Source organism: Salvelinus fontinalis, chromosome 32 (assembly GCF_029448725.1).
Source record: "Salvelinus fontinalis isolate EN_2023a chromosome 32, ASM2944872v1, whole genome shotgun sequence".
NCBI classification, from domain to species: Eukaryota; Metazoa; Chordata; class Actinopteri; order Salmoniformes; family Salmonidae; genus Salvelinus; species Salvelinus fontinalis.
The window spans coordinates 16,453,554-16,473,883 of record NC_074696.1 but is presented as its reverse complement, the minus strand read 5'-3'; the positions used below and the strand labels follow the sequence as shown (position 1 = coordinate 16,473,883).

The following is a 20,330-nucleotide window of genomic DNA, read 5'->3' as shown; positions in this document are numbered from 1 at the left end:
TAGAGATCAGAATTCAGAGATAGAGAGCAGAATTTAGAGATAGCAGGATAGAGATTTAGAGCAGAATAGAGATAGAGATACAGAGCAGAATAGAGATAGAGAGCAGAATAGAGATAGAGAGCAGAATAGATATAGACAATAGAATAGTGATAGAGAGCAGAAAAGAGGAAGGGAGCAGAATAGATAGAGAACAGAATAGAGATAGAGAGCAGAATAGAGATAGAGCAGAATTTAGAGAGAGCAGAATAGAGACAGAGATCAGAATAGATAGTGAGATAGAGAGCAGAACAGAGAGAGAGAGAGCAGGATAGAGATAGAGAACAGGATAGAGATATAGAGCAGAATAGAGATAGAGCAGGATGAGATATAGAGCATAATAGATATAGAGCAGAATAGAGATGGAAAACAGGATAGAGATAGAGAGCAGAATAGATGTAAAGCAGAACAGAGATAGAGCAGAATATACATAGAGAGCAGGATAGATAGAGAGCAGAATGAGATTTAGGGATAGAGCAGGATGGAGATATAGAGCAGAATAGAGATTGAGAGCAGGATCGATAGAGAGCAGAATAGAGATAGAGAGCAGAATAGATAGTGAGATAGAGAGCAGGATAGAGATACAGAGCAGAATAGAGATAGAGAGCAGAATAGAGATAGAGAGCAGAATAGAGATAGAGAGCAGGATAGATAGTGAGACAGAGAGCAGCATAGAGATAGAGATAAAGAGCAGAATAGAGATAGAGATACAGAACAGAAATAGAGATAGAGATAGAGAACAGAATAGAGATAGAGAGCAGAATAGAGATAGAGAGCATAATAGAGATAGAGAGCAGGATAGAGATAGAGATAAAGAGCAGAATAGAGATACAGATACAGAACAGAAATAGAGATAGAGAGCAGGATAGAGATAGAGAATAGGATAGAGATAGAGATAGAGAATAGGATAGAGATAGAGAACATGATAGAGATATAGAGCAGAATAGAGATAGAGTAGAATAGAGATAGAGAGCCGGATAGAGATAGAGAGCAGGATAGAGATAGAGATCGGAATAGAAACAGGGCAGGATAGAGATAGAGAGCAGAACAGAGATATAAACAGAATAAATAGTGAGACAAAGAGCAGAATAGAGATAGAGAGAAGGATAGAGATAGAGAGCAGGATGAGATATAGAGCAGAATAGAGATTGAGAGCAGGATCGATAGAGAGCAGAATAGAGATAGAGTGCAGGACAGAGATAGAGAACAGAATAGTGATAGAGAGAAGAATAGATATAGAGCAAGATATAGAGCAGGATATAGAGCAGGATAGAGATACAGAGCAGAATGGAGATAGAGAGCAGTATATAGATAGAGAGCCGGATAGAGACAGAGCGCCGAATAAAGATTAAGAGCAGAATAGAGATAGATAGAGAGCAGAATATAGATAGAGATAGAGAGCAGAATATATATAGAGAATATCATAGTGATAGAGAGCAGAAAAGAGGAAGGGAGCAGAATAGATAGAGAACATAATAGAGATAGAGAGCAGATTAGAGATAGAGAGCAGAATTTAGAGAGAGCCGGATAGAGATAGAGAGCAGAATAGAGATAGAGATACAGAGCAGAATAGAGATAGAGAACAGAATAGATAGTGAGATAGAGAGCAGGACAGAGATAGAGAGCAGAAGAGAGATAGAGAGCAGGATAGATAGAAAGCAGAATAGAGATAGAGTGCATGACAGACATAGAGAGCAGAAGAGAGATATAGAGAATAATAGATTTGGAGCAAGATTGAGACATAGATCAGGATATAGAGCAGGATAGAGATACAGAGCAGAATAGAGATAGTGAACAGGATAGAGATAGAGAGCAGAATATAGATAAAGAGCAGGATAGAGAGCATGATAGAGAGCATGATAGATATAGAGAGCAGAATTGAGATAGAGATACAGAGCAAGATAGAGATATAGAGCAGAATAGATAGTGAGATAGAGAGCAGGATAGAGATAGAGAGCATAATTTAGAGATAAAGAGCAGAATAGAGATAGAGAGCAGAATAGATAGTGAGATAGAGAGCAGGATAGAGATACAGAGCAGAATAGAGATAGAGAACAGAATAGAGATAGAGAGCAGGATAGAGATAGAGAGCAGGATAGATAGTGACACAGAGAGCAGCATAGAGATAGAGATAAAGAGCAGAATAGAGATAGAGATACAGAACAGAAATAGAGATAGAGAGCAGGATAGAGATAGAGAATAGGATAGAGATAGAGATAGAGAATAGGATAGAGATAGAGATAGAGAATAGGATAGAGATAGAGAACATGATAGAGATATAGAGCAGAATAGAGATAGAGAGCAGGATAGAGATAGAGATAGAGAATAGGATAGAGATAGAGAACATGATAGAGATATTGAGCAGAATAGAGATAGAGTAGAATAGAGATAGAGAGCCAGATAGAGATAGAGAGCAGAACAGAGATAGAAACAGAATAGATAGTGAGACAGAGAGCAGAATAGAGATAGAGAGCAGGATAGAGATAGAGAGCAGGATAGAGATAGAGATCGGAATAGAAACAGGGCAGGATAGAGATAGAGAGCAGAACAGAGATTTAAACAGAATAGATAGTGAGACAGAGAGCAGAATAGAGATAGAGAGCAGAATAGAGATAGAGAGCAGGATAGAGATAGAGATCGGAATAGAAACAGGGCAGGATAGAGATAGAGAGCAGAACAGAGATTTAAACAGAATAGATAGTGAGACAGAGAGCAGAATAGAGATAGAGAGAAGGATAGAGATAGAGAGCAGGATGAGATATAGAGCAGAATAGAGATAGAGATCAGAATAGATATATGGCATGATAGAGAGCAGAATTGATATAGAGCAGGATAGAGATAGAGAGCAGGATAGAGAGCAGAATAGAGATAGAGAGCAGAATATATATATATATATATAAGGATAAAGATAGAGAGCAGAATAGAGACATATCAGGATGGAGATAGAGAGCAGGATAGAGAGAGTGCAGGATAGAGATAGAGAGAAAGATAGAGATAAAGAGAAAGATAGAGATAGAGAGCATGATAAAGGGATGTGAAGAAGAGGTTGAGGCATATATAGTGAACTTACAATACAGTACATTAAAAAAATAGTTAAAATAGGTAAGATGGTATGAAAATAGTATGAACAGACAGAGAGAGAGAGAGAGAGAGAGAGAGAGAAAAGGAGAGAAAGAGAGAGAGAGAGAAGGAGAGAGAGAGAGAGAAGGAGAGAGAGAGAGGCATATATGCATTGAGCCTCCTGACATGGTTTTAAATAATAGACATCTGTGGAATTAATAAAATTGAAAAAACAGCAACAAAACATTACAAAAAGCAGAAACATTCATCATATATGCAGACATCCCTTGAAATATACTGGAATGAAGACAGAAAACTCTCTCTAGACTCCCGGTCCTGTGGTAGGGGTGACTCAGCAGAGGTGAGCTTTGTTCCTGACACTGTGGCCCTCAGCTATTCTCGCACAGTATATACTGTAGATAGAGGCGGTCTGTCTATTTGATAAGATGTATGAGAGAGTATCTCTGTCCCACATGACACCCTATTCCTTGTTTAGTGCACTACTTTGGACCAGGGCCCATAGGGCTGAGGTCAGTAGTAGAGCCATTTGGGACACAGTCAGTGACATTGTGTAAAATGCAGTTGGCTCCAAATGAAATGGACCTGGATAACCCCCTGCTGCTGCCTTCAATTCCATCACATGGCCACTATGGGAACTCATTATTCCCTGTCTAGTTTTGACAGATTGCTTTATATTGTGTGTGTGTGTGTGTGTGTATGTGTGTGTGTGTGTGTGTGTGTGTACGTTTGTGTACGTGTGTGTATGTGTGTGTACGTGTGTGTACGTGTGTGTACGTGTGTGTGTGTGTGTGTACGTGTGTGTGTGTGTGTGTGTGTGTGTGTGTGTGTGTGTGTGTGTGTGTGTGTGTGTGTGTGTGTGTGTGTGTGTGTGTGTGTACATGTGTGTACGTGCGTGTGTGTGTGTGTGTGTGTGTGTGTGTGTGTGTGTGTGTGTGTGTGTGTGTGTGTGTGTGTGTGTGTGTGTGTGTGTGTGTGTGTGTGTGTGTGTGTGTGTGTGTGTGTGTGTGTGTGTGTGTGTGTGTGTGTGTGTGTGTCCGTCCTGAGACCAACAGCAAGGTAGGATGAGATTTTATGTCTTATACTGAGACCACAATGAAACAGAATATGAAACTAATCTTGGCTTAGAGAATGTTTTGGTTGTCCTTTTCATTTTCATACTTTTAGTTGAGTGAACAAACAAAGGAATGAAGACACTTCTAAAAGTCCCAACTACAATATATGACTAACTGGTAAGAGTCAACATCAAGGTCAAATATCAGGTGACATCCTGTTCCTGTATAGTGCACTTGTTTGTTTTGGTCATCTGATCAAAGTAGTGCACTTGTTTGTTTTGGTCGTCTGATCAAAGTAGTGCACTTGTTTGTTTTGGTTGTCTGATCAAAATAGTGCACTTGTTTGTTTTGGTCATCTGATCAAAGTAGTGCACTTGTTTGTTTTGGTCGTCTGATCAAAGTAGTGCACTTGTTTGTTTTGGTCGTCTGATCAAAGTAGTGCACTTGTTTGTTTTGGTCGTCTGATCAAAGTAGTGCACTTGTTTGTTTTGGTCGTCTGATCAAAGTAGTGCACTTGTTTGTTTTGGTCGTCTGATCAAAGTAGTGCACTAGTTTGTTTTGGTCGTTTGATCAAAGTAGTGCACTTGTTTGTTTTGGTCGTCTGATCAAAGTAGTGCACTTGTTTGTTTTGGTCGTCTAATCAAATTAGTGCCCTTGTTTGTTTTGGTCATCTAATCAAAGTAGTGCCCTTGTTTGTTTTGTTCATCTAATCAAAGTAGTGCACTTGTTTGTTTTGGTCGTCTGATCAAAGTAGTGCACTTGTTTGTTTTGGTCGTCTGATCAAAGTAGTGCACTTGTTTGTTTTGGTTGTCTGATCAAAGTAGTGCACTTGTTTGTTTTGGTCATCTAATCAAAGTAGTGCACTTGTGAGTAGGGTTTAATTTGAGGCGTAGCCTTAGTCATTGTAATAGACAGACATACAAGGTCAGAATAACATGGCCTACTGTTTATAGTCAGAACAACAGTTCAACAAGACAAGGGATGGGCAGCTCCAGTCCTCTGATTGGTGCCCCAGCTAACACACCTGACTCCAATAATCAGATAATCGTGATCTTCAGTTTAGAATTGAATTTGATTAATCAGCTGTGTTTTCTAGGGATGGAGACAAAGTGTGAGACCAATCAGGCCCTCGAGGACTGGAGTTGCCCACCCCTGGACTAGAGCAGCATATTTAAGCCTGCATGCATATTAATAACACATTCATGCTAACCTGGTCACCAAATCAGGTTTATACCGGGTCAGATTGAATATGGTCACGCAATGGGCCCTATTCAATCAATCGAGTAAATGCTTTTGATTGAATGCAGTCCGAAGTGATACCACCATGAGTCTCACCTCACAGTCATATAGTCATGCTGAATTACATGCACACAGCGTCAGAGTTTAAAGTGGTCACTGCTGGGCCACAATTAATTTAGGACAATCTGCAAGTACATCTGTAAGTAGCTCAAAGTTTCATACAGTTTCTGTGTGTTGATGTTAATGAGAGATAAAACAAGGAGAATCAAGACACTTTTCTTGTTATTACATTATATTATTACAATAGTGTGTTCAATAGAACTAAATCAGAGAACAATCTTGGCATAGCCTTCGTCAGGGAGTACAATGATCCGTGGTTCTGTTGAACAGGGCCTTTAGTCAGAGACAACCTTAATACATCTACAAAGACAGTACTGCATCCCTGCAGCATTACACCTCCTTCTTTGTTCTACAAGATTTGCATGAAAGTTTGAGTCAGGAGTTTGATGTAGATCTCAAATTAGGGTTGGGCCATTAGTGATTGACTGTGTTTTGAGGGTCAGGTTGGTGCCAGACTTACATGGGTGTCCTCTCTCTGCAAGGGTGGAGGGGGAAAGTAACCATGACTAGGTGTTAATTTACGTCCACAGTGTTACACACATTACCCACACACACACACACACACATAAACACACACAGAAACATGCACGGGCACACAGATGCACGCACGCACACACAGACACATACACACACATCTAAATTCCAGTGATGGGAACATTGCGGCTCTGAACCGACTCAAGGGCTACCGAGCTCAGCCAATAACAGATTCATTCCTTCAAGTCGGAGAGATCCCATTGGATGAAATCAGTGTGAGTGACAGGGAAAAATAGTACCGCTCATGATTGAATTCCGAGACTCTATTGTTCCCATCACTGCATTTACATTCAGACAAGCAAAGCCTTAGCTACAGCGTAGTGCTCCCCATGGGCACATTGACAGCATGTTAGACTGATACAAAAGAGTGTGATAGAGAGAGAGGGAGTGAGAGAGAGAGCGAAAGGGGCGAGATAAGGAGATAGAGAGAGATGGAAAGTGAGCGACAGAGGGAGAGAGAGAAGGGGGAGAGAGAGAGAAAGAGGTAGAAGGGGGGGAGAGGGGACCAAGAGAGGGAGAGAAAGAGAGAGAGAAGGGGTGAGAGAGATAGAGAGACAGAGAGAGATGGAGAGTGAGAGAGAGAGGGAGAGAGAAAGAAAGAGAGAGTGAGAGAGAGAGAGCGAAAGAGATGGAGAGAGAGAGCGAGAGAAAGAGAGAGACTGAGAGAGAGAGAGAGAGCTGGAGAGTGAGAGAGAGAGATAGAGAGTGAGAGAGAGAAAGAGAGAGAAAGAAAGAGAGAGAGAGAGAGAGAGAGAGAGAGCGAGAGAGAGAGATGGAGAGAGCGAGAGAGATGGAGAGAGAGAGAGAGAGAGAGTGAGAGAGAGATACAGAGAGTGAGAGAGAAAGAGAGAGAGAGATCCTACCTGTTTGACAAGCCAGGTCCACATCTTTTTCAAAGTCCGACTGGCAGAGCGCATGGGGAAGAAGAGAGACAGTTACACAGCAGTGTGTGTGTGTGTGTGTGTGTGTGTGTGTGTGTGTGTGTGTGTGTGTGTGTGTGTGTGTGTGTGTGTGTGTGTGTGTGTGTGTGTGTGTGTGTGTGTGTGTGTGTGTGTGTGTGTGTGTGTGTGTGTGTGTGTGTGTGTGTGTATAATAGTTATAGTATGGTTTTGGGGCAACATTGGGAAACAGAATTATACAGTCTAATATTCTATTCCAACTAACACAACATCAAGACACAGCGATTCATTTCCATTGCATATTGATGCCAGAAAGCCATATTGAAGCCTGACAGCCCTAGCAAACAGGGGAAGACGCTCACAGATGAAACAGAAATGACTGAAGATGAGAGGAGAAGTGCTTTTGAAAGATGAAAATAACATCACACCAATACACAATTAGAATACACCTTTCTAATGTGCTACAGATGAGGATTTAGAGACAGAGATGTTAGACTACACCTTTCTAATGTGCTACAGATGAGGATTTAGAGACAGAGATGTTAGACTACACCTTTCTAATGGTGCTACAGATGATATAGAGACAGAGATGTTAGACTACACCTTTCTAATGTGCTACAGATGAGGATTTAGAGACAGAGATGTTAGACTACACCTTTCTAATGTGCTACAGATGAGGATTTAGAGACAGAGATGTTAGACTACACCTTTCTAATGTGCTACAGATGAGGATTTAGAGACAGAGATGTTAGACTACACCTTTCTAATGTGCTACAGATGAGGATTTAGAGACAGAGATGTTAGACTACACCTTTCTAATGGTGCTACAGATGATATAGAGACAGAGATGTTAGACTACACCTTTCTAATGTGCTACAGATGAGGATTTAGAGACAGAGATGTTAGACTACACCTTTCTAATGTGCTACAGATGAGGATTTAGAGACAGAGATGTTAGACTACACCTTTCTAATGTGCTACAGATGAGGATTTAGAGACAGAGATGTTAGACTACACCTTTCTAATGGTGCTACAGATGATATAGAGACAGAGATGTTAGACTACACCTTTCTAATGTGCTACAGATGAGGATTTAGAGACAGAGATGTTAGACTACACCTTTCTAATGTGCTACAGATGAGGATTTAGAGACAGAGATGTTAGACTACACCTTTCTAATGTGCTACAGATGAGGATTTAGAGACAGAGATGTTAGACTACACCTTTCTAATGTGCTACAGATGAGGATTTAGAGACAGAGATGTTAGACTACACCTTTCTAATGTGCTACAGATGAGGATTTAGAGACAGAGATGTTAGACTACACCTTTCTAATGTGCTACAGATGAGGATTTAGAGACAGAGATGTTAGACTACACCTTTCTAATGTGCTACAGATGAGGATTTAGAGACAGAGATGTTAGACTACACCTTTCTAATGTGCTACAGATGAGGATTTAGAGACAGAGATGTTAGACTACACCTTTCTAATGGTGCTACAGATGATATAGAGACAGAGATGTTAGACTACACCTTTCTAATGTGCTACAGATGAGGATTTAGAGACAGAGATGTTAGACTACACCTTTCTAATGTGCTACAGATGAGGATTTAGAGACAGAGATGTTAGACTACACCTTTCTAATGTGCTACAGATGAGGATTTAGAGACAGAGATGTTAGACTACACCTTTCTAATGTGCTACAGATGAGGATTTAGAGACAGAGATGTTAGACTACACCTTTCTAATGGTGCTACAGATGATATAGAGACAGAGATGTTAGGCTACACCTTTCTAATGGTGCTACAGATGAGGATTTAGAGACAGAGATGTTAGACTACACCTTTCTAATGGTGCTACAGATGAGGATTTAGAGACAGAGATGTTAGACTACACCTTTCTAATGGTGCTAAAGATGATTTAGAGACAGAGATGTTAGACTACACCTTTCTAATGGTGCTACAGATGAGGATTTAGAGACAGAGATGTTAGACTACACCTTTCTAATGGTGCTACAGATGAGGATTTAGAGACAGAGATGTTAGACTACACCTTTCTAATGGTGCTACAGATGAGGATTTAGAGACAGAGATGTTAGACTACACCTTTCTAATGGTGCTACAGATGATTTAGAGACAAAGATGTTAGACTACATCTTTCTAATGGTGCTATAGATGATTTAGAGACAGAGATGTTAGACTACATCTTTCTAATGGTGCTACAGATGAGGATTTAGAGACAGAGATGTTAGACTACACCTTTGTAATGTGCTACAGGATATTTTTTTTTGTTAATGTGTAACGGTCGTCGGAATCCTCCGCCTCGGACGAGGAGGAGAGGAGAGAAGAATCAGACCAATATGTGGAGTGGTTTGTGTCCATGATTATTTATTAACAAAATAAACGGAACACTCACGAAACAAAATGACAAAAGAGAAATGAACCGACAAACAGTCCCGTGTGGCACGAATACAGACACGAGATACAACCACCCACAAACACACACGTGAACCCCGGCTAAGTATGATTCTCAACCAGGGACAACGATTTACAGCTGCCTCTGATTGAGAATCATACCCGGCCTAACACAAACAACCCGACATATAAAAATAACACATCAACAACCCACCCCAACTCACGCCCTGACCAACTAAAATAATACAAGAAAAAGGAAAAACAGGTCAGGAACGTGACATAATGTAACCTTTATTTAACTGGCAAGTCAGCTAAGAACAAATTCTTATTTACGATGACGGCCTACCCCGGCCAAACCCAGAAGACGCTGGACCAATAACACCAGCTCTACCTTTCTGTCTCCAGACCTAACACCACCTCTACCTAACACCAGCTCTACCTAACACCAGCTCTACCTAACACCAGCTCTACCTAACACCAGCTCTACCTAACACCACCTCTACCTTTCTGTCTCCAAACCTAACACCACCTCTACCTTTCTGTCTCCAAACCTAACACCAGCTCTACCTTTCTCTCTTTAAACCTAACACCAGCTCTACCTTTCTGTCTCCAAACCTAACACCAGCTCTACCTAACACCAGCTCTACCTTTCTCTCTTTAAACCTAACACCACCTCTACCTTTCTGTCTCCAAACCTAACACCAGCTCCACCTTTCTGTCTCCAAACCTAACACCAGCTCTACCTAACACCAGCTCTACCTTTCTGTCTCCAAACCTAACACCAGCTCTACCTTTCTGTCTCCAAACCTAACACCACCTCTACCTTTCTGTCTCCAAACCTAACACCACCTCTACCTTTCTGTCTCCAAACCTAACACCAGCTCTACCTAACACCAGCTCTACCTTTCTCTCTTTAAACCTAACACCACCTCTACCTTTCTGTCTCCAAACCTAACACCAGCTCTACCTTTCTGTCTCCAAACCTAACACCACCTCTACCTTTCTGTCTCCAAACCTAACACCACCTCTACCTTTCTGTCTCCAAACCTAACACCAGCTCTACCTTTCTGTCTTTAAACCTAACACCACCTCTACCTTTCTGTCTCCAAACCTAACACCACCTCTACCTTTCTGTCTCCAAACCTAACACCAGCTCTACCTTTCTCTCTTTAAACCTAACACCACCTCTACCTTTCTCTCTTTAAACCTAACACCAGCTCTACCTTTCTGTCTCCAAACCTAACACCAGCTCTACCTTTCTGTCTCCAAACCTAACACCAGCTCTACCTTTCTCTCTTTAAACCTAACACCAGCTCTACCTTTCTGTCTCCAAACCTAACACCACCTCTACCTTTCTGTCTCCAAACCTAACACCAGCTCTACCTTTCTCTCTTTAAACCTAACACCAGCTCTACCTTTCTGTCTCCAAACCTAACACCAGCTCTACCTAACACCAGCTCTACCTTTCTCTCTTTAAACCTAACACCACCTCTACCTTTCTGTCTCCAAACCTAACACCAGCTCCACCTTTCTGTCTCCAAACCTAACACCAGCTCTACCTAACACCAGCTCTACCTTTCTGTCTCCAAACCTAACACCAGCTCTACCTTTCTGTCTCCAAACCTAACACCACCTCTACCTTTCTGTCTCCAAACCTAACACCACCTCTACCTTTCTGTCTCCAAACCTAACACCAGCTCTACCTAACACCAGCTCTACCTTTCTCTCTTTAAACCTAACACCACCTCTACCTTTCTGTCTCCAAACCTAACACCAGCTCTACCTTTCTGTCTCCAAACCTAACACCACCTCTACCTTTCTGTCTCCAAACCTAACACCACCTCTACCTTTCTGTCTCCAAACCTAACACCAGCTCTACCTTTCTGTCTTTAAACCTAACACCACCTCTACCTTTCTGTCTCCAAACCTAACACCACCTCTACCTTTCTGTCTCCAAACCTAACACCAGCTCTACCTTTCTCTCTTTAAACCTAACACCACCTCTACCTTTCTCTCTTTAAACCTAACACCAGCTCTACCTTTCTGTCTCCAAACCTAACACCAGCTCTACCTTTCTGTCTCCAAACCTAACACCAGCTCTACCTTTCTCTCTTTAAACCTAACACCAGCTCTACCTTTCAGTCTCCAAACCTAACACCACCTCTACCTTTCTGTCTCCAAACCTAACACCACCTCTACCTTTCTGTCTCCAAACCTAACACCAGCTCTACCTAACACCAGCTCTACCTAACACCAGCTCTACCTTTCTGTCTCCAAACCTAACACCAGCTCTACCTTTCTCTCTTTAAACCTAACACCAGCTCTACCTTTCTGTCTCCAAACCTAACACCAGCTCTACCTTTCTCTCTTTAAACCTAACACCACCTCTACCTTTCTGTCTCCAAACCTAACACCAGCTCTACCTTTCTGTCTCCAAATCTAACACCACCTCTACCTTTCTGTCTCCAAACCTAACACCACCTCTACCTTTCTGTCTCCAAACCTAACACCAGCTCTACCTAACACCAGCTCTACCTAACACCAGCTCTACCTAACACCAGCTCTACCTTTCTGTCTCCAAACCTAACACCAGCTCTACCTTTCTCTCTTTAAACCTAACACCACCTCTACCTTTCTGTCTCCAAACCTAACACCACCTCTACCTTTCTGTCTCCAAACCTAACACCAGCTCTACCTTTCTCTCTTTAAACCTAACACCACCTTTACCTTTCTGTCTCCAAACCTAACACCAGCTCTACCTTTCTCTCTCCAAACCTAACACCACCTCTACCTTTCTGTCTCCAAACCTAACACCAGCTCTACCTTTCTGTCTCCAAACCTAACACCAGCTCTACCTTTCTCTCTTTAAACCTAACACCACCTCTACCTTTCTCTCTTTAAACCTAACACCAGCGCTACCTTTCTGTCTCCAAACCTAACACCAGCTCTAACTTTCTGTCTCCAAACCTAACACCACCTCTACCTTTCTGTCTCCAAACCTAACACCACCTCTACCTTTCTGTCTCCAAACCTAACACCACCTCTACCTTTCTGTCTCCAAACCTAACACCACCTCTACCTTTCTGTCTCCAAACCTAACACCAGCTCTACCTTTCTCTCTTTAAACCTAACACCACCTCTACCTTTCTCTCTTTAAACCTAACACCAGCGCTACCTTTCTGTCTCCAAACCTAACACCAGCTCTAACTTTCTGTCTCCAAACCTAACACCACCTCTACCTTTCTGTCTCCAAACCTAACACCACCTCTACCTTTCTGTCTCCAAACCTAACACCACCTCTACCTTTCTGTCTCCAAACCTAACACCACCTCTACCTTTCTGTCTCCAAACCTAACACCAGCTCTACCTTTCTCTCTTTAAACCTAACACCACCTCTACCTTTCTCTCTTTAAACCTAACACCAGCTCTACCTTTCTGTCTCCAAACCTAACACCAGCTCTACCTTTCTGTCTCCAAACCTAACACCAGCTCTACCTTTCTCTCTTTAAACCTAACACCAGCTCTACCTTTCTGTCTCCAAACCTAACACCACCTCTACCTTTCTGTCTCCAAACCTAACACCACCTCTACCTTTCTGTCTCCAAACCTAACACCAGCTCTACCTAACACCAGCTCTACCTAACACCAGCTCTAACTTTCTGTCTCCAAACCTAACACCAGCTCTACCTTTCTCTCTTTAAACCTAACACCAGCTCTACCTTTCTGTCTCCAAACCTAACACCAGCTCTACCTTTCTCTCTTTAAACCTAACACCACCTCTACCTTTCTGTCTCCAAACCTAACACCACCTCTACCTTTCTGTCTCCAAACCTAACACCAGCTCTACCTTTCTCTCTTTAAACCTAACACCACCTCTACCTTTCTGTCTCCAAACCTAACACCAGCTCTACCTTTCTGTCTCCAAACCTAACACCACCTCTACCTTTCTGTCTCCAAACCTAACACCACCTCTACCTTTCTGTCTCCAAACCTAACACCAGCTCTACCTTTCTCTCTTTAAACCTAACACCACCTCTACCTTTCTCTCTTTAAACCTAACACCAGCGCTACCTTTCTGTCTCCAAACCTAACACCAGCTCTACCTTTCTGTCTCCAAACCTAACACCACCTCTACCTTTCTGTCTCCAAACCTAACACCACCTCTACCTTTCTGTCTCCAAACCTAACACCACCTCTACCTTTCTCTCTCCAAACCTAACACCACCTCTACCTTTCTCTCTTTAAACCTAACACCAGCGCTACCTTTCTGTCTCCAAACCTAACACCAGCTCTACCTTTCTGTCTCCAAACCTAACACCAGCTCTACCTTTCTCTCTTTAAACCTAACACCAGCTCTACCTTTCTGTCTCCAAACCTAACACCAGCGCTACCTTTCTGTCTCCAAACCTAACACCAGCTCTACCTTTCTCTCTTTAAACCTAACACCACCTCTACCTTTCTCTCTTTAAACCTAACACCAGCGCTACCTTTCTGTCTCCAAACCTAACACCAGCTCTACCTTTCTGTCTCCAAACCTAACACCAGCTCTACCTTTCTGTCTCCAAACCTAACACCAGCTCTACCTTTCTGTCTCCAAACCTAAAACCAGCTCCACCTTTCTCTCTTTAAACCTAACACCAGCTCTACCTAACACCAGCTCTACCTAACAACAGCTCTACCTAACAACAGCTCTACCTTTCTGTCTCCAAACCTAAAACCAGCTCCACCTTTCTCTCTTTAAACCTAACACCAGCTCTACCTAACACCAGCTCTACCTTTCTGTCTCCAAACCTAAAACCAGCGCTACCTTTCTGTCTCCAAACCTAACACCACCTCTACCTACTATAATGCCTCCTGCTCTTGTTTCCCTCAGCTTGTCTTTTGTAACCTTCAAGAGAGAATTTACCCTCAACTTTGATTGGTTGGAACAAATGACTTTGTAAAATAACCAACACAAACAGCACCACACAAACAGCACCACACAAACAGCACCACACAAACAGCACCACACAAACAGTACCACACAAACAGCACCACACAAACAGCACCACACAAACAGCACCACACAAACGGATTGCTTGAATTCAATGAGGGACAGTTCCAGTGTTCTATTCCAAAATGGCCTCCCTGCAAACCTCTCAAACTTGAATGTGAAATGAACGTTGCACCACATTGCCATGCAGACCCAGGCCTCTCCACTCTCTCTTCTCCTCTTTCCCCACAGCAACAATCCGCCTAGCGTCCTCCACGGAACCCACTCACAATAGCCTTTGTTTGGATATTAAAGTATAAAGCATTTTGGGCACGACATAGAGGGAGGGAGGGAGGGAGGGAGAGAAGAAGAGGGAGTAAGAGAGATGTGGACCCCAGGAAGAGTAGCTGTTGCTTTTGTAACAGCTAATGGGGATCCTAACAAAATACCCCAAAATACCAATACATGGAAGCAGATGGAGGGAGGGGAAAGGCAGAGAGAAGGCGAGAGTTAAAGAGAAAGAAAGACAGAGGGAGAGAAAGATAGAAAAATAGAGGGACAGAAAGAGAAAGAGAACATTTGAAAGGGAAAGAGAGAAGGAGAGAATGAATACAGGTCTCAGAGGAGAGGAAAGCTCTTAGTACGCAAATCACACAGCTGCACAAATGGCTCTCGCCTAAACGGACAAATGAGGATTTAGACTCTCATCTCACCTCTCTCGCTCTCTGTCTCTCCCTGTCTCCCTCTGTCTCTCTCTCTCGCCCCATCTCTCTCTTTCTCTCTCGCTCTCTCCATATCTCTATCTCCCTCATCTTAGCATGTGTGTACGCACACCCACACACGTACACACAGGCTGAGTATAGAAAGTAAGTCAGGTTAACCGTCAGCATCATTACAAACTACTGTTTGTCCAGACGTTTTTGAGGAGGGCATTCACATTAGCCCTGTGTTCAGCTAACACTGGAAACCACTTAAGCACAAGATTACCCAAAACACTTCCGGCTGAATTATCATTGGAAAAGATGCAAGAACAAAACAACATTTGGATCCCAAAACTTAATCTAAAAACACATCTATATAGACATAAAAACACATCTATATAGACATAAAAACACATCTATATAGATCTAAAAACACATCTATATAGATCTAAAAACACATCTATATAGATCTAAAAACACATCTATATAGACATAAAAACACATCTATATAGATCTAAAAACACATCTATATAGATCTAAAAACACATCTATATAGATCTAAAAACACATCTATATAGATCTAAAAACACATCTATATAGATCTAAAAACACATCTATATAGACATAAAAACACATCTATATAGATCTAAAAACACATCTATATAGATCTAAAAACACATCTATATAGATCTAAAAACACATCTATATAGATCTAAAAACACATCTATATAGATCTAAAAACACATCTATATAGACATAAAAACACATCTATATAGATCTAAAAACACATCTATATAGACATAAAAACACATCTATATAGATCTAAAAACACATCTATATAGATCTAAAAACACATCTATATAGATCTAAAAACACATCTATATAGATCTAAAAACACATCTATATAGATCTAAAAACACATCTATATAGATCTAAAAACACATCTATATAGATCTAAAAACACATCTATATAGACATAAAAACACATCTATATAGATCAAAAAACACATCTATATAGATCTAAAAACACATCTATATAGATCTAAAAACACATCTATATAGACATAAAAACACATCTATATAGATCTAAAAACACATCTATATAGATATAAAAACACCAGCATGAAACAACTTTGACTGGTAGCAGCTAAAGCTATAAAAACTTGCTGGCACTAATCTACTTTGCAGCTCGGTGGTTTCCAAACTTTCCCCCCAACGGACCATAATAAAACATGATTTGTTATGTTTTGCAGGCTAATACCATTTATATTAAATAAATGGAAAGACATTTCCTGTACCACAAGGGGGTATATCCACAGTTTGGGAACCATTGCTGGAAACCTTTGTGGAAAATGTACTTTTCTACCACATAATAACTTTACTACACTGCTACGTATATTGGCTACTTGAGGACAAAGCAGCTATCTACTGTGGTTGACGTACTGATTTGCTGTTGGGGTACTTGTGGTTGTGGGCGTGGTTGTGGGCGTGGTTATAGGTGTGGTTGAGGGCGTAGTTCATGTGTTCATGGTTCATGTGGTTGTTGTGAGGCAGGCTGTGGTAACAGCCTTGTTGGCAGCTGCGTTGGAAGCCCTGGTGAGGGTGGCATAATGGCGGGTATGGTGACTGTTGGTGGCATGACGATGATGGGCAGAGAGAAGCTCCAGTGCCAACAGTGCCAGTGTCAGTGCCAGCAGTGCCAGTGCCGTAGTGCAGAGAGCCACACTGCTGCCCGCAGTAGGACACGTTCTGACACTTCTGATGCTGGGATGAAGAAGAGATGTGAGAAGAGGAGAGATGAGAGAGGGGAAGTGGAGGAGAGGACAATAGAGGGGAGAATGGGAAAGACCAAGCCAGTCCAAACTACCAGAATGGTTAAATGGTGGTTAATCTCATTAAACATGTACTCTAGTCTGAAGACTGGTTACTCTCAAGATGTCCTATCTTCTCAAGATGTCCTCCTATCCACTCAAAATGTGTTCCTATCCTCTGAAGATATCCTTTCTTCTCAATATGTCCTCCTATCTTCTCAAGATGTCCTCCTATCCTCTCTAGTGAGTTTATGGTAACACTTTTCACAGGGCCTACTTAATACTTTTATGGTTGGTATGTCATACATTACCAAAAGTATGTGGACACCTGCTGGTCGAACATCTAATTCCAAAATCATGGGCATTAATATGGAGTTGGTCCACCATTTGCTGCTACAACAGCCTCCACTCTTCTGGGAAGGCTTTACACTAGATGTTGGAACATTGCTGCGGGGACTTGCTTCCATTCAGCCACAAGAGCATTAGTGAGGTCAGGCACTGATGTTGGGTGATTAGGCCTGGCTCGCAGTAGGCATAATAATTCATCCAAAAGGTGTTATATGGGGTTTAGATCATGGCTCTGTGCAGGCCAGTCAAGTTCTTCCACTCAGATCTCAACAAACCATTTATATATGGATCTCGCTTTGTGCACGGTGTATTGTCATGCTGAAACAGGAAAGGGCCTTCCCCAAACTGTTGCCACAAAGTTGGACGCACAGAATCAATTAGAATGTCATTGTATGCTGTAGTGTTAAGATTTCCCTTCATTGGAACTAAAATATGGCCCCAGGCCATTATTCCTCCACCACCAAACTTTACAGTTGGTAGAATGCATTAGGGCAGGTAGTGTTCTCCTGGCATCTGCCGAACACAGATTCATCCGTCGAACTTCCAGATGGTGAAGCGTGATTCAGCATTCCAGAGAACGCGTTTCCACTGCTCCAGAGTCCAATGGCGGTGAGCTTCACATTACTCCAGTCAACGCTTTGCATTGCACATGGTGATCTTAGGCTTGTGTGTGTCTGCTTGGCAATGGAAACCCATTTCATAAAGCTCCTGATGAACAGTTCTTGTGCCGCCGTTGATTCCAGAGGCAGTTTGGAATTCGGTAGTGAGTGTTGCAACCGAGGACAGACACTTTTTACACGCTAAGCACTTCAGCACTCAGTGGTCCCGTTCTGTGAGGTTGTGTGGCCTACCATTTTGTGGCTGAGCCGTTGTTGCTCCTAGATGTTTCCACTTCACAATAACAGCGCTTACAGTTGACCGGGGCAGACATTTTTGTATTTGACAAACTGACTTGTTGGAAAGGTGGCATCCTATGACGGTGCCACATTGAAAGTCACTGAGCTCTGCAGTAAGGTCATTCTACTGAGAATGTTTGTCTAAGGAGATTGCATGGCTGTGTGCTCGATTTTATACACCTGTCATTTACAGTTGTAGCTGAAATAGCCAAATCCACTAATTTGAAGAGGTGTCCACATACTTTTATACATATAGTGTATCATGGCTAGGACAGGTTTTTGAAGGCTTTATGGCAAATGGATTCAAGAAATGTTTTCCTTTTGCACTCAGTCGCCTTGAGCCTTTTGGAGTGAGGGGACATTATGGATTATGCTATTTTGGAAAATGGCTGTTGGAAACACTTTGGATTCACCAATTAATTTGATATGACTGCTTTTGATATTAATCAAAAAGCCCAATCAATTCCTTCAAGTGGATTGAGATTAGTTTATTGTCAGACTATGGATTTAAAAGACAAGTACATCTCTTCTTGTTAACTTTGTCATGAGTTGGTTTACTCGTAAAGTGTGACGTGCCCAGGAAAAACAGCAAGGAAAAACTCTGGACCCTACAGTTAGGAAACAAACCCATCCATTCCTCCTCAACATGACACTTATAACAACTTTGCATTTCTGTTGTTGCTGGTATAGGTAATCTAAGGTGAAGCTTCAGCCTCCTAAACTTCCTAGAGGTCCATTCAAGAGACCAAAACACTACAGTAAATGACTGTGTGAATAACAAAATCAAAGGGGATGGAGGGTTCAATGTAGGAACTTTTATAACTAATGAATATTGCAGAGCGTTGTGACCTGGTTGACATTGGGAGGCACTTCATGTCTTTATGATTTACAATGCTATTAGCATGATTTTGGACAAAGTAACCTTACGTATAACCTTATGTGAGCTTTACCTTACACACCCTGTGCATAATGATGAGGGCCTTTCATATGGGATAAACCAACCTGCCGCACTGACCGCCATGTTAATAAAAATATGAAATGAAAATAACAAATTACATGTGGGACTATAACATATCTTTAGGAGGGACTGAACATATGATCAGGTTTTAGGCCCAATCCCAAATCGACACCTGTCAAATCCTCTCAGAACACCACAAGGAGATGTGGTCGATTTGGGATTGGGCATTAATATAGTTAGTGAAGAGCAGAATTTGGAGAACAGAAACAGGGAAGTTTTAGGACCAGCAGGATGTGGTTATGTAGCCTGGTCCCAGGAGTTGGTGTCACGTTCCTGACCTGTTTTCTTTTGTCTTGTATTTATTTAGTTGGTCAGGGCGTGAGTTGGGTGGGTTTGTCTATGTGTGATTTTCTATGTTGGGATGTTTGTGTTCGGCCTGGTATGATTCTCAATCAGAGGCAGCTGTCAATCGTTGTCCCTGATTGAGAATCATACTAAGGCAGCCGGGGTTTCACGTGTGTTTTGTGGGTGTTTGTTTCCGTGTTTGTATTCGTGCCACACGGGACTGTTGTCGGTTGTTTCATCTTGTTATTTTGTTTCATGTTAGTGTTCAGTTTCGATTTAATAAATTATCATGAGCACTACCCACTCTGCGTGTTGGTGCGATCCATGCTCCATCCAGAACGATGGAGCATGGGGGGGGGGGGCACACGCGGAGTGTGGCACTGCCGGGGAGGATACCTGAGCCAACTCCCCGCGCTTACCGTGGAGTGAGAGGGCGTCGTACTGGTCAGACACCGTGTTATACGGTAAAGTGCACGGTGTCCCCAGTACGCGTGCTTAGTCCAGTGCGGGCTATTCCACCTTGCCGCACTGGCCGGGCTAGGTTGGGCATCGAGCCGGGTGTCATGAAGCCGGCCCAACGCATCTGGCCTCCAGTGCGTCTCCTTGGGCCGGCATACATGGCACCAGCCTTACAAATGGTGTCCCGGGTTCGCCAGCATAGCCCAGTGCGGGTTTTTCCACCTCGCCGCACTGGCAGGGCTACGGGGACCATTCAACCTGGTAAGGTTGGGCAGGCTCGGTGCTCAAGAGCGCGTGTCCTTCTTCACGGTTCGGTTTTTCCGGTGCCACCTCCACGTACCAGTCCTCCGGTGGCAGCCCCCCGCACCAGGCTGTCTCTCTGTTTTCTCTCTCCAGTTGCTCCCACCTGTCCAGCGCTGTCAGAGCCTTCCTCCTCTCCAGCGCAGCCAGTGTCTGAGATGCCT

General features: G+C 42.5%; 1 protein-coding gene across 1 annotated transcript in view; it reads right to left on the bottom strand.

Moving 5' to 3' along the window:
• Window positions 1-20,330, bottom strand: part of LOC129830522 (adhesion G protein-coupled receptor B2-like) — a 564,124-nt gene that overhangs the window by 60,616 nt on the left and 483,178 nt on the right. Inside the window, exons 26-28 of the mRNA XM_055893092.1 lie at window positions 16,493-16,807; window positions 6,926-6,965; window positions 5,989-6,003 (exon numbers count right to left, since the gene is read on the bottom strand). Of these exons, the coding sequence (XP_055749067.1) occupies window positions 5,989-6,003; window positions 6,926-6,965; window positions 16,493-16,807 (370 nt within the window). The remainder of the gene's footprint in view (window positions 1-5,988; window positions 6,004-6,925; window positions 6,966-16,492; window positions 16,808-20,330) is intronic.